The 18,136-nt window shown below is 50.0% G+C and overlaps 1 protein-coding gene across 1 annotated transcript in view; it reads right to left on the bottom strand.

Moving 5' to 3' along the window:
- Positions 1-706: 706 nt before the first annotated feature.
- LOC144740396 (myosin-11-like) overlaps positions 707-18,136 on the bottom strand; it is a 60,825-nt gene continuing 43,395 nt past the window's right edge. The window contains exons 7-13 of the mRNA XM_078623247.1: positions 15,775-15,838; positions 12,627-12,725; positions 8,283-8,426; positions 4,104-4,199; positions 3,215-3,333; positions 1,719-1,871; positions 707-940 (exon numbers count right to left, since the gene is read on the bottom strand). Of these exons, the coding sequence (XP_078479373.1) occupies positions 722-940; positions 1,719-1,871; positions 3,215-3,333; positions 4,104-4,199; positions 8,283-8,426; positions 12,627-12,725; positions 15,775-15,838 (894 nt within the window). The 3' untranslated portion in view covers positions 707-721. The remainder of the gene's footprint in view (positions 941-1,718; positions 1,872-3,214; positions 3,334-4,103; positions 4,200-8,282; positions 8,427-12,626; positions 12,726-15,774; positions 15,839-18,136) is intronic.

The following is an 18,136-nucleotide window of genomic DNA, read 5'->3' as shown; positions in this document are numbered from 1 at the left end:
TGAGTGAAGGTCCCTCACCGCGCGCTCTATGAGCTCGATGCAGGGCTGCAGGTCGAGCCCGAAGTCGATGAAGTTCCACTCGATGCCCTCGCGCTGGTACTGAGTGAAGGTCTGAGTGAAGGTCCCTACTGAGTGAAGGTCTCTACTGAAGGTCTCAGTGAAGGTCCCTACTGAGTGAAGGTCTCTACTGAGTGAAGGTCTCAGTGAAGGTCTCAACTGAGTGAAGGTCTCAGTGAAGGTCTCTACTGAGTGAAGGTCTCAGTGAAGGTCTCAGTGAAGGTCCCTACTGAAGGTCCCTACTGAGTGAAGGTCTCTACTCAGTGAAGGTCCATACTGAGTGAAGGTCTCAGTGAAGGTCCCTACTGAGTGAAGGCCCCTACTGAGTGAAGGCCCCTACTGAGTGAAGGTCCCTCACCGCGCGCTCTATGAGCTCGATGCAGGGCTGCAGGTCGAGTCCGAAGTCGATGAAGTTCCACTCGATGCCCTCGCGCTGGTACTGAGTGAAGGTCTCAGTGAAGGTCCCTACTGAGTGAAGGTCCCTACTGAGTGAAGGTCCCTACTGAAGGCCCCTACTGAGTGAAGGCCCGCTGATCTCACCGCGCGCTCTATGAGCTCGATGCAGGGCTGCAGGTCGAGCCCGAAGTCGATGAAGTTCCACTCGATGCCCTCGCGCTGGTACTGAGTGAAGGTCTCAGTGAAGGTCCCTACTGAGTGAAGGCCCCTACTGAGTGAAGGCCCCTACTGAGTGAAGGCCCGCTGATCTCACCGCGCGCTCTATGAGCTCGATGCAGGGCTGCAGGTCGAGCCCGAAGTCGATGAAGTTCCACTCGATGCCCTCGCGCTGGTACTCCTCTTGCTCCAGGATGAACATGGTGTGGTTGAACAGCTGCTGCAGCTTCTCGTTCGTGTAGTTGATGCACAGCTGCTCGAACGAGTTCAGCTGTGGCCGGAGCCGTCGGCGGGTTGGGGGGTGGGTTGGGGGGTGGGTTGGGGGGTGGGTTGGGGGGGGGGCAAGGGTTCACAGTGGGGGGAGGGAAGGACGGGACGTGCCCAGGTGAACACGCGCGCAGGTGAACGCGCACGGGAGAGCGGGTACACGCCGTCAGCGGAGTGTGCACCGTCATCATCATCATCATCATTGTCGTCATCGTCGTCATCATCGTCGTCATCATCGTCGTCATCATCATCGTCATCATCATCGTCGTCATCATCGTCGTCATCATCATCATCATCATCATTGTCGTCATCGTCGTCATCATCGTCATCATCGTCGTCATCATCATCGTCGTCATCATCGTCGTCGTCATCGTCATCATCATCGTCGTCAATGTCACCATGGCCATCATCGTCGTCATCATCGTCGTCATCGTCATCATCATCGTCGTCAATGTCACCATGGCCATCATCGTCATCATCATCGTCGTCATCGCCATCATCGTCGTCGTCGTCAACGTCATCATCATCATCGTCGTCATCATCGTCATCACCATCATCGTCGTCATCATCATCATCATCGTCGTCAACGTCACCATCGTCATCACCATCATCGTCGTCATCATCACCACCATCATCGTCAACGTCACCATGGCCATCATCATCGTCACCATCATCATAGAGGTGCAGGGCCGCTGGGTGAGTTTACAAAGACCCCCCCCCCCCCACGCCATGACCACCACCACCATCGGACTTCACGTTGCTACGAAGATCGAAAGTCGAACCTCGAAGATCTCGAAGCCGGCGATGTCGAGGATGCCGATGAAGGAGGCGCCCTGCCGGTGCGTCTTGTCCAGAGTTTTGTTGACGCGGAAGACGAGCCAGCGGAACAGGCGGTCGTACAGCGCCTTGGCCAGCGCCTCCACCGCAAAGTCGGCCTGCAGGAGGAGGGCCATGAGGATACAGTGAGTGGGTGGGTGGGTGAGTGGGTGGGTGGGTGAGTGTGTGGGTGGGTGAGTGGGTGCGTGGATGGGTAGGCAAGTGGGTGGGTGAGTGGGTGCGTGGGTGAGTGGGTGATTGATTGACTGAGTGGGTGGGTGGGTGGGTGAGTGAGTGAGTGAGTGGGTGGGTGAGTGGGTGGGTGAGTGAGTGAGTGGGTTGGTGGGTGAGTAGGCAAGTGGATGAGTGGGTGGGTGAGTGGATGATTGGGTGGGTGAGTGGGTGAGTGGGTGGGTGGGTGGGTGGGTGGGTGAGTGGGTGGGTGGGTGAGTGGGTGGGTGGGTGGGTGAGTGGGTTGGTGGGTGGGTGGGTGAGTGGGTGGGTGAGTAGGTGAGTGGGTGGGTGAGTGAGTGGGTGGGTGGGTGCGTGGATGGGTAGGCAAGTGGATGAGTGGGTGGGTGAGTGACTGAATGAGTGGGTGGGTGGATGGGTAGGCAAGTGGATTAGTGGGTGGGTGAGTGAGTGAGTGAGTGGGTGGGTGAATGGGTGAGTGAGTGAGTGGGTGGGTGGGTGGATGGGTAGGCAAGTGGATGAGTGGGTGGGTGAGTGAGTGGGTGGATGGGTAGGCAAGTGGGTGAGTGGGTGGGTGAGTGACTGAGTGAGTGGGTGGGTGGGTGGGTAGGCAAGTGCGTGAGTGGGTGGGTGAGTGGGTGGGTGGGTGAGCGGGTGGGTGAGTGGGTGGGTGGGTGAGTGGGTGGGTGGGTCAGTGGGTGGGTGAGTGGGTGCGTGGATGGGTAGGCAAGTGGATTAGTGGGTGGGTGAGTGAGTGAGTGGGTGGGTGAGTGAGTGGGTGAGTGGGTGAGTGGGTGAGTGAGTGAGTGGGTGGGTGGGTAGGCAAGTGGGTGAGTGGGTAGGTGAGTGACTGAGTGGGTGGGTGGATGGGTAGGCAAGTGGGTGAGTGGGTGGGTGAGTGGGTGGGTGGGTGGGTGAGTGGGTGGGTGGGTGAGTGGGTGGGTGAGTGGGTGCGTGGATGGGTCGGCAAGTGGATTAGTGGGTGGGTGAGTGAGTGGGTGGGTGAGTGAGTGGGTGAGTGGGTGAGTGGGTGAGTGGGTGAGTGGGTGGATGGGTAGGCAAGTGGGTGAGTGGGTGGGTGAGTGGGTAAGTGAATGAGCGAGTGAGCGGGCGGATGAGCGGGCGGGCGAGCGGGTGAGCAGCTGGGTAGGCGAGCTGAGTGAGTGAGTGGGTGCGTGGGCTGGGTAGAGTTGGTAAGTGAGTGACTGAGCGAGTGAGCGGGGTGAGCGAGCGAGCGAACGGGCGAGCGAGCGAGCGAGCGGACGAGCACCTGCTCCTTGGTCTGCGCCCGCTGCACGACGTCGCGTCCGACCTTGATTCGCGGCGTGAGGATGGCGCGCGTGAACTCCGTCACGGGCATGCCCAGCAGGTGGCTCACCTTCTGGGCGGCTGGAGCAGCGATGTGGGGGGGCACAGGACACGCCGTGCGGTCAAACACCGCCGCCGCCACCCTCCCCGCCGCCCTCACCCACCGCCACGGCCTTCTCTACGAAACTCTGAACGATTCCCGTGACCTCTAACAGTTTCTGTGACTTCCCTTGTGACCTTTCTACGACCTCTGTGACCTCTCTATGATCTCCGTGATCTGTTTACGATGTCCGTGACCTCTCTATGATCTCCGTGATCTGTTTACGATGTCCGTGACCTCTCTATGACCTCCCCGTGACCTTTCTACGATCTTTGTGACCTCTCTATTATCCCCGTGATCTGTTTACGATGTCCGTGACCTCTCTATGATCTCCGTGACCTTTGAGCAATCCGTCATCCCCCCTTGATCTCTCAACGATGCGTGACCTCCCCGTGACCCGTCCCTCATCTCTATGACCTCCCCGTGACCTCTCTACGATCGCCGTGATCTTCCCAGAATCCCTCCGAATTTCTCGTGATCTCTGAGTGATCACTGCGACCTCCGAGTTTCCTGCGTGGCCTCACCGTGACCCCGCACTACGAACGTGACCTCTACGTGATTTTTGTTTTTAACAATCCACGTGAGCTGACTTTGACCCCTCACAATGCCCGCGACCTGTCCGTGACCCCCAGCAATCACCGTTACACTTCCGAATCACCGCCGCTATCCTTCCTACGTCCCCCCACTCCGTGACCTCTCCGTGAGTGACCCCCTGCGTGCCCCCCCCCCCTCCCCCCGTTAGTGAGGGTACCCGTGTTGTCAGGCATCGAGGCCTGGTCCGTGTTCCTCTCCTTCTTGAACTCGATGTTGCCGAACTGGAGCACGGCCGACACCACTTTGAAGATGGCTGCACGGCACGGAGAGACAGAGCGGGAAACGCGCTGGTCACCACCTGCCGTTGTGGAGTGACTCAGGTGGGTGGATGGGTAGATGGGTGGGTGGATGGGTGGATGCGTAGATGGGTGGGTGGATGGGTGGATGGGTAGATGGGTGGATGGGTAGATGGGTAGATGGGTGGGTGGATGGGTAGATGGGTGGATGGGTGGGTGGATGGGTAGATGGGTGGGTGGATGGGTAGATGGGTAGATGGGTGGGTGGATGGGTAGATGGGTAGATGGGTGGGTGGATGGGTGGATGGGTGGATGGGTGGGTGGATGGGTGGATGGGTAGATGGGTAGATGGTTGGGTGGATGGGTAGATGGGTAGATGGGTAGATGGGTAGATGGTTGGGTGGATGGGTAGATGGGTGGATGGGTGGGTGGATGGGTAGATGGGTAGATGGGTAGATGGGTAGATGGGTAGATGGGTGGGTGGATGGGTGGATGGGTAGATGGGTAGATGGTTGGGTGGATGGGTAGATGGGTAGATGGGTAGATGGGTAGATGGGTGGGTGGATGGGTAGATGGGTGGATGGGTGGGTGGATGGGTAGATGGGTAGATGGGTGGGTGGATGGGTAGATGGGTGGGTGGATGGGTAGATGGGTGGGTGGATGGGTAGATGGGTAGATGGGTGGGTGGATGGTAGGATGGGTAGATGGGTAGATGGGTAGATGGGTAGATGGGTGGGTGGATGGGTAGATGGGTAGATGGGTAGATGGGTGGGTGGATGGGTAGATGGGTAGATGGGTAGATGGGTAGATGGGTGGGTGGATGGGTAGATGGGTGGATGGGTGGGTGGATGGGTAGATGGGTAGATGGGTGGGTGGATGGGTAGATGGGTAGATGGGTGGGTGGATGGGTGGATGGGTAGATGGGTAGATGGGTGGGTGGATGGGTAGATGGGTGGATGGGTGGGTGGATGGGTAGATGGGTAGATGGGTGGGTGGATGGGTAGATGGGTGGGTGGATGGGTAGATGGGTGGGTGGATGGGTAGATGGGTAGATGGGTGGGTGGATGGTAGGATGGGTAGATGGGTAGATGGGTAGATGGGTAGATGGGTGGGTGGATGGGTAGATGGGTAGATGGGTAGATGGGTGGGTGGATGGGTAGATGGGTAGATGGGTAGATGGGTGGGTGGATGGGTAGATGGGTAGATGGGTAGATGGGTGGGTGGATGGGTAGATGGGTAGATGGGTGGGTGGATGGGTAGATGGGTAGATGGGTAGATGGGTGGGTGGATGGGTAGATGGGTGGATGGGTGGGTGGATGGGTAGATGGGTAGATGGGTAGATGGGTAGATGGGTGGGTGGATGGGTAGATGGGTGGATGGGTGGGTGGATGGGTAGATGGGTAGATGGGTGGGTGGATGGGTAGATGGGTGGGTGGATGGGTAGATGGGTGGGTGGATGGGTAGATGGGTGGGTGGATGGGTAGATGGGTAGATGGGTGGGTGGATGGGTGGATGGGTAGATGGGTAGATGGGTGGGTGGATGGGTAGATGGGTAGATGGGTAGATGGGTAGATGGGTGGGTGGATGGGTAGATGGGTGGATGGGTGGGTGGATGGGTAGATGGGTAGATGGGTGGGTGGATGGGTAGATGGGTGGGTGGATGGGTAGATGGGTGGGTGGATGGGTGGGTGGATGGGTAGATGGGTAGATGGGTGGGTGGATGGGTAGATGGGTGGGTAGATGGGTAGATGGGTGGGTGGATGGTAGGATGGGTAGATGGTTGGGTGGATGGGTAGATGGGTAGATGGGTAGATGGGTGGGTGGATGGTAGGATGGGTAGATGGGTAGATGGGTGGGTGGATGGGTAGATGGGTAGATGGGTGGGTGGATGGTAGGATGGGTAGATGGGTAGATGGGTAGATGGGTGGGTGGATGGGTAGATGGGTAGATGGGTAGATGGGTGGGTGGATGGGTAGATGGGTAGATGGGTGGGTGGATGGTAGGATGGGTAGATGGGTAGATGGGTAGATGGGTGGGTGGATGGGTAGATGGGTAGATGGGTAGATGGGTGGGTGGATGGGTAGATGGGTAGATGGGTGGGTGGATGGGTAGATGGGTGGGTGGATGGGTAGATGGGTAGATGGGTGGGTGGATGGGTAGATGGGTGGGTGGATGGGTAGATGGGTGGGTGGATGGGTAGATGGGTAGATGGGTGGGTGGATGGTAGGATGGGTAGATGGGTAGATGGGTGGGTAGATGGGTGGGTAGATGGGTGGGTGGATGGGTAGATGGGTAGATGGGTAGATGGGTGGGTGGATGGGTAGATGGGTAGATGGGTGGGTGGATGGGTAGATGGGTGGGTGGATGGGTAGATGCGTAGATGGGTAGATGGGTGGGTGGATGGGTAGATGGGTGGGTGGATGGGTAGATGGGTGGGTGGATGGGTAGATGGGTGGGTGGATGGGTAGATGGGTAGATGGTTGGGTGGATGGGTAGATGGGTAGATGGGTGGGTGGATGGGTAGATGGGTAGATGGGTGGGTGGATGGGTGGATGGGTAGATGGGTGGGTGGATGGGTAGATGGGTGGGTGGATGGGTAGATGGGTAGATGGGTGGGTGGATGGGTAGATGGGTGGGTGGATGGGTAGATGGGTAGATGGGTGGGTGGATGGGTAGATGGGTGGGTGGATGGGTAGATGGGTAGATGGGTGGGTGGATGGGCAGATGGGTGGGTGGATGGGTAGATGGGTGGGTGGATGGGTAGATGGGTGGGTGGATGGGTAGATGGGTAGATGGGTGGGTGGATGGGTAGATGGGTGGGTGGATGGGTAGATGGGTGGGTGGATGGGCAGATGGGTGGGTGGATGGGTAGATGGGTGGGTGGATGGGTAGATGGGTGGGTGGATGGGTAGATGGGTGGGTGGATGGGCAGATGGGTGGGTGGATGGGTAGATGGGTGGGTGGATGGGTAGATGGGTAGATGGGTGGGTGGATGGGCAGATGGGTGGGTGGATGGGTAGATGGGTAGATGGGTGGGTGGATGGGCAGATGGGTGGGTGGATGGGTAGATGGGTGGGTGGATGGGTAGATGGGTAGATGGGTGGGTGGATGGGTAGATGGGTAGATGGGTGGGTGGATGGGTAGATGGGTGGGTGGATGGGTGGGTAGATGCGTGGGCACATAGATGGGTGGATATTTGGGTAGATGGGTGGGTGGGCAGGTGGATGGGTGGGTGGGCAGGTGGATGGGTGGGTGGGTGGCTATCGGGGTACAGAGATGGGTGGGTGAGTGTTTAGGTGGGTGGGTGGATTGGGGCAGTTGTGAGGGTATAGAGGTGGGTTGGTGGGTGGGTTGGTGGGTGGAGATGTAACTGGGTGACCCAGGTTACGCTTGCACACGATACTATATATCCTGCTCCATTGAGTTCACACCTGCTGAAAAAATGTTCTTGCTGTGGATTTCACACCTGATGATGATTGCTTGTGTTGCAGTCGAAACGTCGTGAGAAATTTTTACTGTTTCATATTTTTATAATTTTATTATTTCCCTTATACGTGACTTTACCGAAAGAACCAAGAAGATGAATCCCTGCAGTCACGGAAGCTTTAAATCGAAAGGTGTGGTATAATCTTGATTTGAAGCTTTCGTGACTGCAGGAATCCATACGCCTTGGTTCTTTCGGTTAAGTCACGTAGGTAGAAAAATAAAATAAAACCAAAATAATTGTATTTTAAAAATGAAATAAATAAATAAAAAATTCCTATAAAATACAACGAAAATTATTTGATTTCAAAAATTAAATAAAACAAAAAAATGTATTTTTAAGATAAAATACAACAAAAACTAATTCATTTTAAAAATGAAATAAACACAAAATATTTTTTATTAAAAAAATGAAATAAAACAAAAAAAATTATTTTAAAGATACATTTTTTTAAAAATAAAATTAAACAAAAATAATTGTATTTTATGTTTCTACCTACGTGACTCTACCGAAAGAATTAAGAATATGAATCCCTGCAGTCACGAAAGCTTTAAATCCAAACAAAGTTCAAGTTTAGTTTGAGTGTGGTGCAAGGTGCCCGATGCGATGGACCCACAGCTGAGGTCCTCCTGGCTGATGCCCATGATGGACATGGCATCCACGGTCTCAATGAGCATCTCCTGGTCCGACTGGCCAGGCACGGGCACGTAGCCGAAGGACATGAAGTGATACTTGTTGAACTCCTCCAGCAAGAACTCCTCTGCTCGCACGCACGCAGACACACACACACAGGCACACACGCACACGCGCGCGCAAGCACGCACACACACACACAGACACACGCACACAGGCACACACACGCACGCACACAGACACACACGCAGACACACACAGAGACACACGCACGCACACACACAGACACACACACAGGCATGCACGCACGCACGCTCGCACGCGCACGCAGACACGCAGAGACACGCAGAGACACACACGCACACAGAGACACACGCACAGATGCACACGCACGCAGACACACACACAGAGACACACGCAAACACACACACACGCACGTACGCACACACACACACGCACGCACACAGACACACACACACACGCACGCACGCACACACACACACATGCACGCAGACACACACACAGACACACACACGCGCACACACACGCACGCACGCAGACACACACACAGACACACACGCACACAGGCACACATACACACACACACACAGACACACACGCACACAGGCACACATACACGCACGCACGCAGCCACACACGCACGCACAGACACACACACACACACAGACTCACACAGGCACACACGCACGCACACGCACGCACGCACACACACACGCACGCACACACACGCGCCAGTGATTACAACCAGCTTCATCAGGCGACGGCCAGATTTGGATTGTAAATGTTGTGGCTTGCCTCTCCAACACACTGGTGTGCTGTACTAGTATACTACACTATACACTACACTACTATACACTACTATACACTACACTATACACTACTATACACTACACTACTATACACTACTATACACTACTATACACTACACTATACACTATACTATACACTATACTATACACTATACTACACACTACACTATACACTACACTATATACTACACTATACACTACACTATACACTAGTGCTGTACTAGTATACTACACTATACACTACACTATACACTAGTGCTGTACTAGTATACTACACTATACACTACACTATACACTACACTATACACTAGTGCTGTACTAGTATACTACACTATACACTACACTATACACTAGTGCTGTACTAGTATACTACACTATACACTACACTATACACTACACTATATACTAGTGCTGTACTAGTATACTACACTATACACTACACTATACACTAGTGCTGTACTAGTGTACTACACTATACACTACACTATACACTACACTACTATACACTACACTATACACTATACTATACACTACACTACTATACACTACTATACACTACTATACACTACACTATACATCTTCTTGGTTCTTTCGGTAAAGTCACGTAGAAGGGAAGTAATAAAATAATAAAAATAAAACATAATAAAACAATTCTCACGACGTTTCGGCCACAACGCAAGCAGCCGTCCTCAGGCGAAGAATGAGAACATTATCAAGCTAGGAGCTTATATAGGTGTAGCGAGGAGGAGCGCCTTAACAAAAGAATGTGCATATGAAGAGGAATTTAGCATACCAATGGGCAATGCGTAGGGGGTGGGCGGAGGGGTTTCAAAGTCCCATTATGCCCATGCATTATGCAGGATCAACAGCACCACGGGGGGGCGCAAGGAACAGCGTTAATAAAGGAAAAGAATGTTAATGATATGTAGCTGCATTTACCAAACAACCACGTAGAAAACCGAAGTGAAAACTACATAAAAAACTAAAATATAAACTGATACTTACTATACTCTACAATAAGCTGAGTTACTAACAACAAATAATAAAATTACAATTCTACATCGTAAGAAGTATATAATATACTTCCATCTAAACTTTATTCTCTTAGCATATACAGTACTATATACTGCCATAGATAAACCCAACATTAAATTATATACTGTATTGCTGTAAACCACCCTATACTTTATACATTTTAATATAACACTATGTATTATTCAACTCACCCTAATGTGTATCGAAATGGTTTATTACGTCCTTCCAATGATTGCTAAGCCTGAATCCATCTTCTCGGTTAAAATTGTCTCTGTGTTTGTATATGTGGATCGCCTCATGAACGAATCTCTCATGATAGCCAGATGGCTTGCAGAGAACCTCCGTCTTGGAGAAGTCAATGTCATGTGAGCCCACTGAGTTGTAACAGTGGTCTGCCACGGCTGAGGTGTTTGTCCTACCGTGTTTTAGATCAGCTTTATGTTCACGAATGCGGTCTGAGACGTGTCGTTTGGTTTCCCCAATGTAACTGCTACCACAGAGGCAACTTAGTTTGTAGACGCCAGGGTACTGTATGTCTGGAATCACATCTTTTACAGATGGTACCAGATCACGGATTTTATGTACTGTGTTGAATCGGACCTGGATCTTGTGTTTAATCAGGATTTTGGAGATCTTTTTTGTGATCCCAGCAATGTAGGGTAAGGTGATGGTCTTGAAAGGCTCCTCAACAGGATCTTTCTTGATGGTTGGAGTGATGGCTTTGCGGATTGTGTAGTCGGAGTAACCATTAGCATTGAGAGCTTGGCGTACGTGTTTGAGTTCACTGGAAATGTGTTCATGGTCGGAGATGCATTGGGCTCTATGATATAGAGTCTTGATGAGGGAATTCTTCTGGGATGGATGGTGGTGGGAATCCGGTTTTAGATAAGCATCCGTGTGGGTGGCTTTCCTGTAGACAGAGTGGCTCATTGAACCATCAGGTCTCCTTTTGATTAGGACATCCAAAAAGGGTAGCTTGCCATCATTTTCGACTTCCATGGTGAATCTGATGGCTGGGTGTATGGAATTGATGTGGTCGAGAAATTGGTCTAGAGCAGGCCGGCCATGTGGCCAGATGACAAAAGTGTCGTCTACGTACCTCTTCCATAACACTATACACTACACTACTATACACTACACTATACACTACACTATACACTACACTACTATACACTACACTACACTACTATACACTACACTATACACTACACTATACACTACTATACACTACACTATACACTACACTATACACTACACTACTATACACTACACTACACTACTATACACTACACTATACACTACACTACTATACACTACTATACACTACACTATACACTACACTACTATACACTACACTACTATACACTACTATACACTACACTACTATACACTACACTATACACTACACTATATACTACACTATACACTACACTATACACTAGTGCTGTACTAGTATACTACACTATACACTACACCATACACTAGTGCTGTACTAGTATACTGCACTATACACTACACTATACACTACACTATACACTAGTGCTGTACTAGTATACTACACTATACACTACACTATACACTAGTGCTGTACTAGTATACTACACTATACACTACACTATACACTACACTACTATACAATACACTATACACTACACTATACACTACACTATTCACTACACTACTATACACTACACTATACACTACACTACACTACTATACAATACACTATACACTACACTATTCACTACACTACTATACATTACTATACAATACACTATACACGACACTACTATACACTACTACACACTACACTACTACACACTACACTACACACTACACTATACACTACACTATACACTACACTACACACTAGTGCTGTACTAGTGACGAATTGGCAAGTTCTGTTTACGTGACAACCCTCACTAGTTGGCTGTGTCGGGTGGTGACGGGTTTCACGACACATTCACATATCCACGCGATCTAACCCGCCAAAACAAGTAAACCCGTAAAAACAAAGTTTTTCACTCTAAATCCTTTATATGCGTGGCGGCTAGAGTCCTCTCGTCCTCTGGCTTGAGATGGCTGCCACCTATGGGTCAGATGATTGTCTGCCACCATTAAGCAATTGGTAATTCAATATTTAATTTGTTTTCCCTAAAAAGTGTAAAATTTTGGAATTTTCTTTTTCACGAACATTCAATGTCACGCACAACGAGTCTGTGTGGAAAATGCCAGCTCGATTGCATCACGGGAAGCGGGTTAAAAAACGACCGAAAGATTTGCACGGTCCTAAGCGAGCAAGCAAGCGAACTTAATATAAAGGATTTAAAAAAATCCCTCTATTCTGGATAATATTGTTCGCAAAAGTCTACGACTACTACTACTACGACTACTACTACTACGACTACTACGACTACTACTACTACGTGTTAAATTGACGGTGACAACCCTCGGATTCTTACCCTTCTGCTTATCGTTGGCGCCGGCGACGAGGTAGTAGAAGATGTGGAAGCTCCGTTCGTCCCTCGCTTGACGCACCGCGCGAGATTTCTCCAGGAGGTCTGAGAGCGCCGTCAAGGAGTTGTGTCCGCCGTTATTGTTGTTGTTGTTTGTCGTTTGTTGTTGTTGTTTACTCGAAGCGAACTCACAGCTTGAAGACGAGGGCCCGCGAGAAACGAGACTTTTGTGTCGAGCGGATTTTTTTTTTCTCGTTATTGGGTCGATTTAGGTCAGCGGCAAGTGCAGAGCAACGAGATCGCATTGAACTAACTCTGTTTGTTGTTGTTGTTGTCGTTTGTTGTTGTTGTTGTTGTTTACTCGAAGCGAGCTCACAGCGCCGTGCCCACGAGAAATGAGACTTTTGTGTCGAGCGGATTTTTATTTTCTTATCATTGGGCCGATTTAGGTCAGCGGCAAGTGCAGAGCAACGAGATCGCATTGAACTCACTCTGTTTGTTGTTGTTGTTGTTCTTGGTTTTTTCGGTAAAGTCACGTAGAAGGGAAGTAATAAAACAATAAAAATAAAACATAATAAAATAATAATAAAATAATTCTCTTCACCTGAAGACGGCTGATTGCGTTGTAGCCGAAACGTCGTGAGAATTATTTTATTATGTTTTATTTTTATTATTTTGTTACTTCCCTTCTACGTGACTTTACCGAAAAAAACAAGAAGATGAATCCCTGCAGTCACGAAAGCTTTAAATCGAAAAGTTGTCGTTGTTGTTGTCTACTCAAATCTTGTAACTCAATTTTAACCCACTTCCCAATGAGCTACCGACTGTAAGCTTGGTATGCTTGTGTCATACCGATGATAATACTATATTCTATCATAAAAAATAAAATATATTCTTAATTTAGGAGCTTTCGTGACTGCAGGAATTATTCTTTGGTTCTTTTCGGTTAAGTCACGTCTAAAAATAAAATAATAAAATTAAAATAACATATTACATGTTATTTTAATTTTATTATTTTATTTTTAGACGTGACTTAACCGAAAAGAACCAAATAATATATATATTTTTAAACATTCTTTTTGAGATGTTACGTTTCGGCATGGGTCTAATCGTCCACGATCAACTGACGTTGGCTGTAATTGGCCACGGTCCCTTACGTGATGGCAAGCTTCGGGGGAAACTTAAAATCTAAATTTGAAACCGAATTTCCTGCCATTTCTTGCGTAAAATATTTAAAAACTCACCAACACACGGGATGGACTTTTTATTTATTTTTCACAACAATGTCTAATAGTGTATTGTATTACATTGCTCTGTTTGAAATGTTTTAGCTTTTCTTGTGTCATTGTATGTAATGGCAGAGATTATGGATTCTAATAAAGTACAACCATAACCACAATAATATAAACATACATCTATTTTATAGCAATATATTGGGGGGATATTTTGAGCATCTACCCCCCCCGCCCCAAACCCTCTACCATGGTGAACACATTGTCAGCCAGATCACCGATTCTGGTCTTCTGCCTAGCACACGCACACAAAGATCCCCCGTGTAGCCTTAACAGACTGTAGGGGCAAGTGCTGTTAGCGAGCACCTATGAAGGCCGGAACGGCACATGAGGGGGTGGGTGGCCAGCACCACGCCCGACCGCCTTTGTCTCCCCAGTGGCGATGTTTACACACCGCACCAGGTACTCATTTCAGGCTGAGTCGACCTAGGGGAGGCCCAGGACCCGTTCAAATAATCGTCACTGGGTGTTGGCCGTGAGCGGGAATCGAACCCGGGTTGATGGGTTCATAGCGCAGCGTAGCGCTAACCACTACACCACCGCTCCTTCCACAACACGCACAGACACACGCTCCCACACTCACACGCACACACACAAACATACACACAGACACACACACACAAACATACACACACACACACAGACACACAGACAGACACACACCCACAAAGACACACACACACAGACACACACATATACACACACACACACATACACACACAGACACACACACAGACATACACACCCCCACACACATACACACAGACACACAGACATACACACAGACACACACCCACAAAGCCACACACACTGTTCATCTCCTAGCTTCAACGCACGACTTGTCGGGACTGAGTCTTTGAACAGCAGTGAACCAATGATCGTGCCAATTAGATGTTCTCACGTCCGATATGGCTGTTGTTCACGATGTCACCCAATTATTTTCTAATTTATAAAAAAAGCCCCAACCACCACGCGCACAAACATAGCGGACATCGGCGAAAAGGAGCTTCACAGCTAATCGGATTTCTCCGCGACGAGTAAAGATTCTTGTTCTTGGTTCTGTCGGTAAAGTCGCGTAAATAGAAAACAAAAAAATCAACCAAATTTTTTTAAAATGAAATAAAAAATGCAAAATTTAACTAAAAAAATTAAATTTCGATTTAAAGCTTTCGTGACTGCAGGGATTCATCTTCTTGGTTCTTTCGGTAAAGTCACGTAGAAGGGAAATAATAAAATAATAAAAATAAAACATAATAAAATTATTCTCACGACGTTTCGGCCACAACGCAAGCAGCCGTCCGCAGGTGGAGAACAGGTCCGTCAAGTAGACAGAGTCTGAATGGCACGCTCCAAATAGTCGCTCCAAGCCTGGAGCGTGCCATTCAGACTCTGACTACTTGACGGACCTGTTGTCCACCTGAGGACGGCTGCTTGCGTTGTGGCCGAAACGTCGTGAGAATTATTTTATTATATTTCGATGTAAAGCTTTCGTGACTACAGGGATTCATCTTCTTGGTCCTTTCGGTAAAGTTACGTAGAAGGGAAGTAATAAAATAATAAAACATTATAAAATAAATTAATTCTCACGACGTTTCGGCCACAACGCAAGCAGCCGTCTTCAGGTGAGCAGCCGTCTTCAGGTGAAGACGGCTGCTTGCGTTGTGGCCGAAACGTCGTGAGAATTATTTTATTATGTTTTATTTTTATTATTTTATTTTATTATGTTTTATTTTTATTATTTTATTATTTCTTCCCTTCTACGTGATGACTTTACCGAAAGAACCAAGAAGAACAAAATAAATTGCTCAAAAAATAGCATTCTGCCGCGGCGATTGAAACGAGGCTTGGTTTTGAGAGGATACAGGTTTCGATATTTGCGCCCACGATGTATCCCGTCACGTCAAAGTTGATCTTGATGAACTTGCCCTGGTGGTGGAGGGGTCGGGGGGCACGTGGGTGAGAATATTCAACATTTAAACCCCCCTCCTCCCTCCCGCACGCGCGCACACACACACAACAACAACAACAACAATGTTTACGTGTTTCTTGATTTTTGTGACAATTATTATTATCATCATTATTATTAATTCACGGGATGGAGAAACGTGTTTAGCTGCTGCCGAGGAAGGAGGGACGGGAGTGGGGGGGGAGGTAAATTAAAGAAAATCACGCACACACGCACGTACACACACACACACGCACACACACACACGCACGTACACACACACACACACGCACGTACACACACACACACACGCACGTACACACACACACACACGCACGTACACACACACACACACGCACGTACACACACACACACACGCACGTACACACACACACACGCACACACACACACGCACGCACGTACACACACACACACACGCACGCACACACGCACACACGCACGTACACACACACACACGCACACACACACACACACACGCACGCACGTACACACGCACGCACGTACACACACACACACACGCACACACGCACGCACACACGCACGTACACACACACACACGCACACACACACACACACGCACGCACGTACACACACACGCACGTACACACACGCACGTACACACACACACATGCACACACACGCACGCACGTACACACACACACACACGCACGTACACACACACACGTACACACACACGCACACACACACGCACACACACACGCACGTACACACACACACGCACGCACGTACACACACACACACACGCACGTACACACACACGCACGTACACACACACACACACGCACGTACACACACACGCACACACACGCACGTACACACACACACACGCACACACACGCACACACACACACGCACGCACGTACACACACACACGTACACACACATACGTACACACACACACGCACGTACACACACACACACACGCACGTACACACACACGCACGTACACACACACACACACGCACGTACACACACACACACACGCACGTACACACACACGCACGTACACACACACACACACACACACGCACGTACACACGCACACACACGCACGTACACACACACACGTACACACACACGCACACACACGCACGCACACACACGCACGTACACACACACACGTACACACACACACACGCACACACACGCACGTACACACACGCACGGACACACACACACGTACACACACACACACGCACACACACGCACGCACACACACGCACGTACACACACACACGTACACACACACACACGCACACACACGCACGCACACACACGCACGTACACACACACACGTACACACACACACACGCACACACACACACGCACACACACGCACGCACACACACGCACGTACACACACACACGTACACACACACACACGCACGTACACACACACACGTACACACACACACGTACACACACACACACGTACACACACACACACACGCACGTACACACACACACACGCACGTACACACACACGCACGTACACACACACACACACGCACGTACACACACACACACACGCACGCACGTACACACACACACACGCACACACACGCACACACACACACGCACGTACACACACACACGTACACACACACACACGCACGTACACACACACACACACGCACGTACACACACACACACACGCACGCACGTACACACACACACACGCACACACACGCACACACACACACGCACGTACACACACACACGTACACACACACACACGCACACACACGCACGTACACACACGCACGTACACACACACACACGCACACACACGCACGTACACACACACACGGTTGTACACACACACGCACACACACGCACGTACACACACACACGTACACACACACGCACGTACACACACACGGTCGTACACACACACACACGTACACACACACACACGTACACACACACGTACACACGTACACACACACACACGTACACACACACGTACACACACACACACGCACGCACGGTCGTACACACACACGCACGTACACACACACACACGCACGTACACACACACACACGTACACACACGCACGGTCGTACACACACGCACGTACACACACACACACACGCACGTACACACACACACACGCACGTACACACACACACGTACACACACACACGTACACACACATACGTACACACACGCACGTACACACACACACGTACACACACACACGTACACACACACACGCACGTACACACACACGCAC

This window comes from Lampetra planeri, unplaced genomic scaffold (assembly GCF_965212315.1).
Source record: "Lampetra planeri unplaced genomic scaffold, kcLamPlan1.2.h2 scaffold_211, whole genome shotgun sequence".
NCBI classification, from domain to species: Eukaryota; Metazoa; Chordata; class Hyperoartia; order Petromyzontiformes; family Petromyzontidae; genus Lampetra; species Lampetra planeri.
Note: the sequence above shows the minus strand (reverse complement) of the source record. Positions and strands in the feature narration are given on the sequence as shown.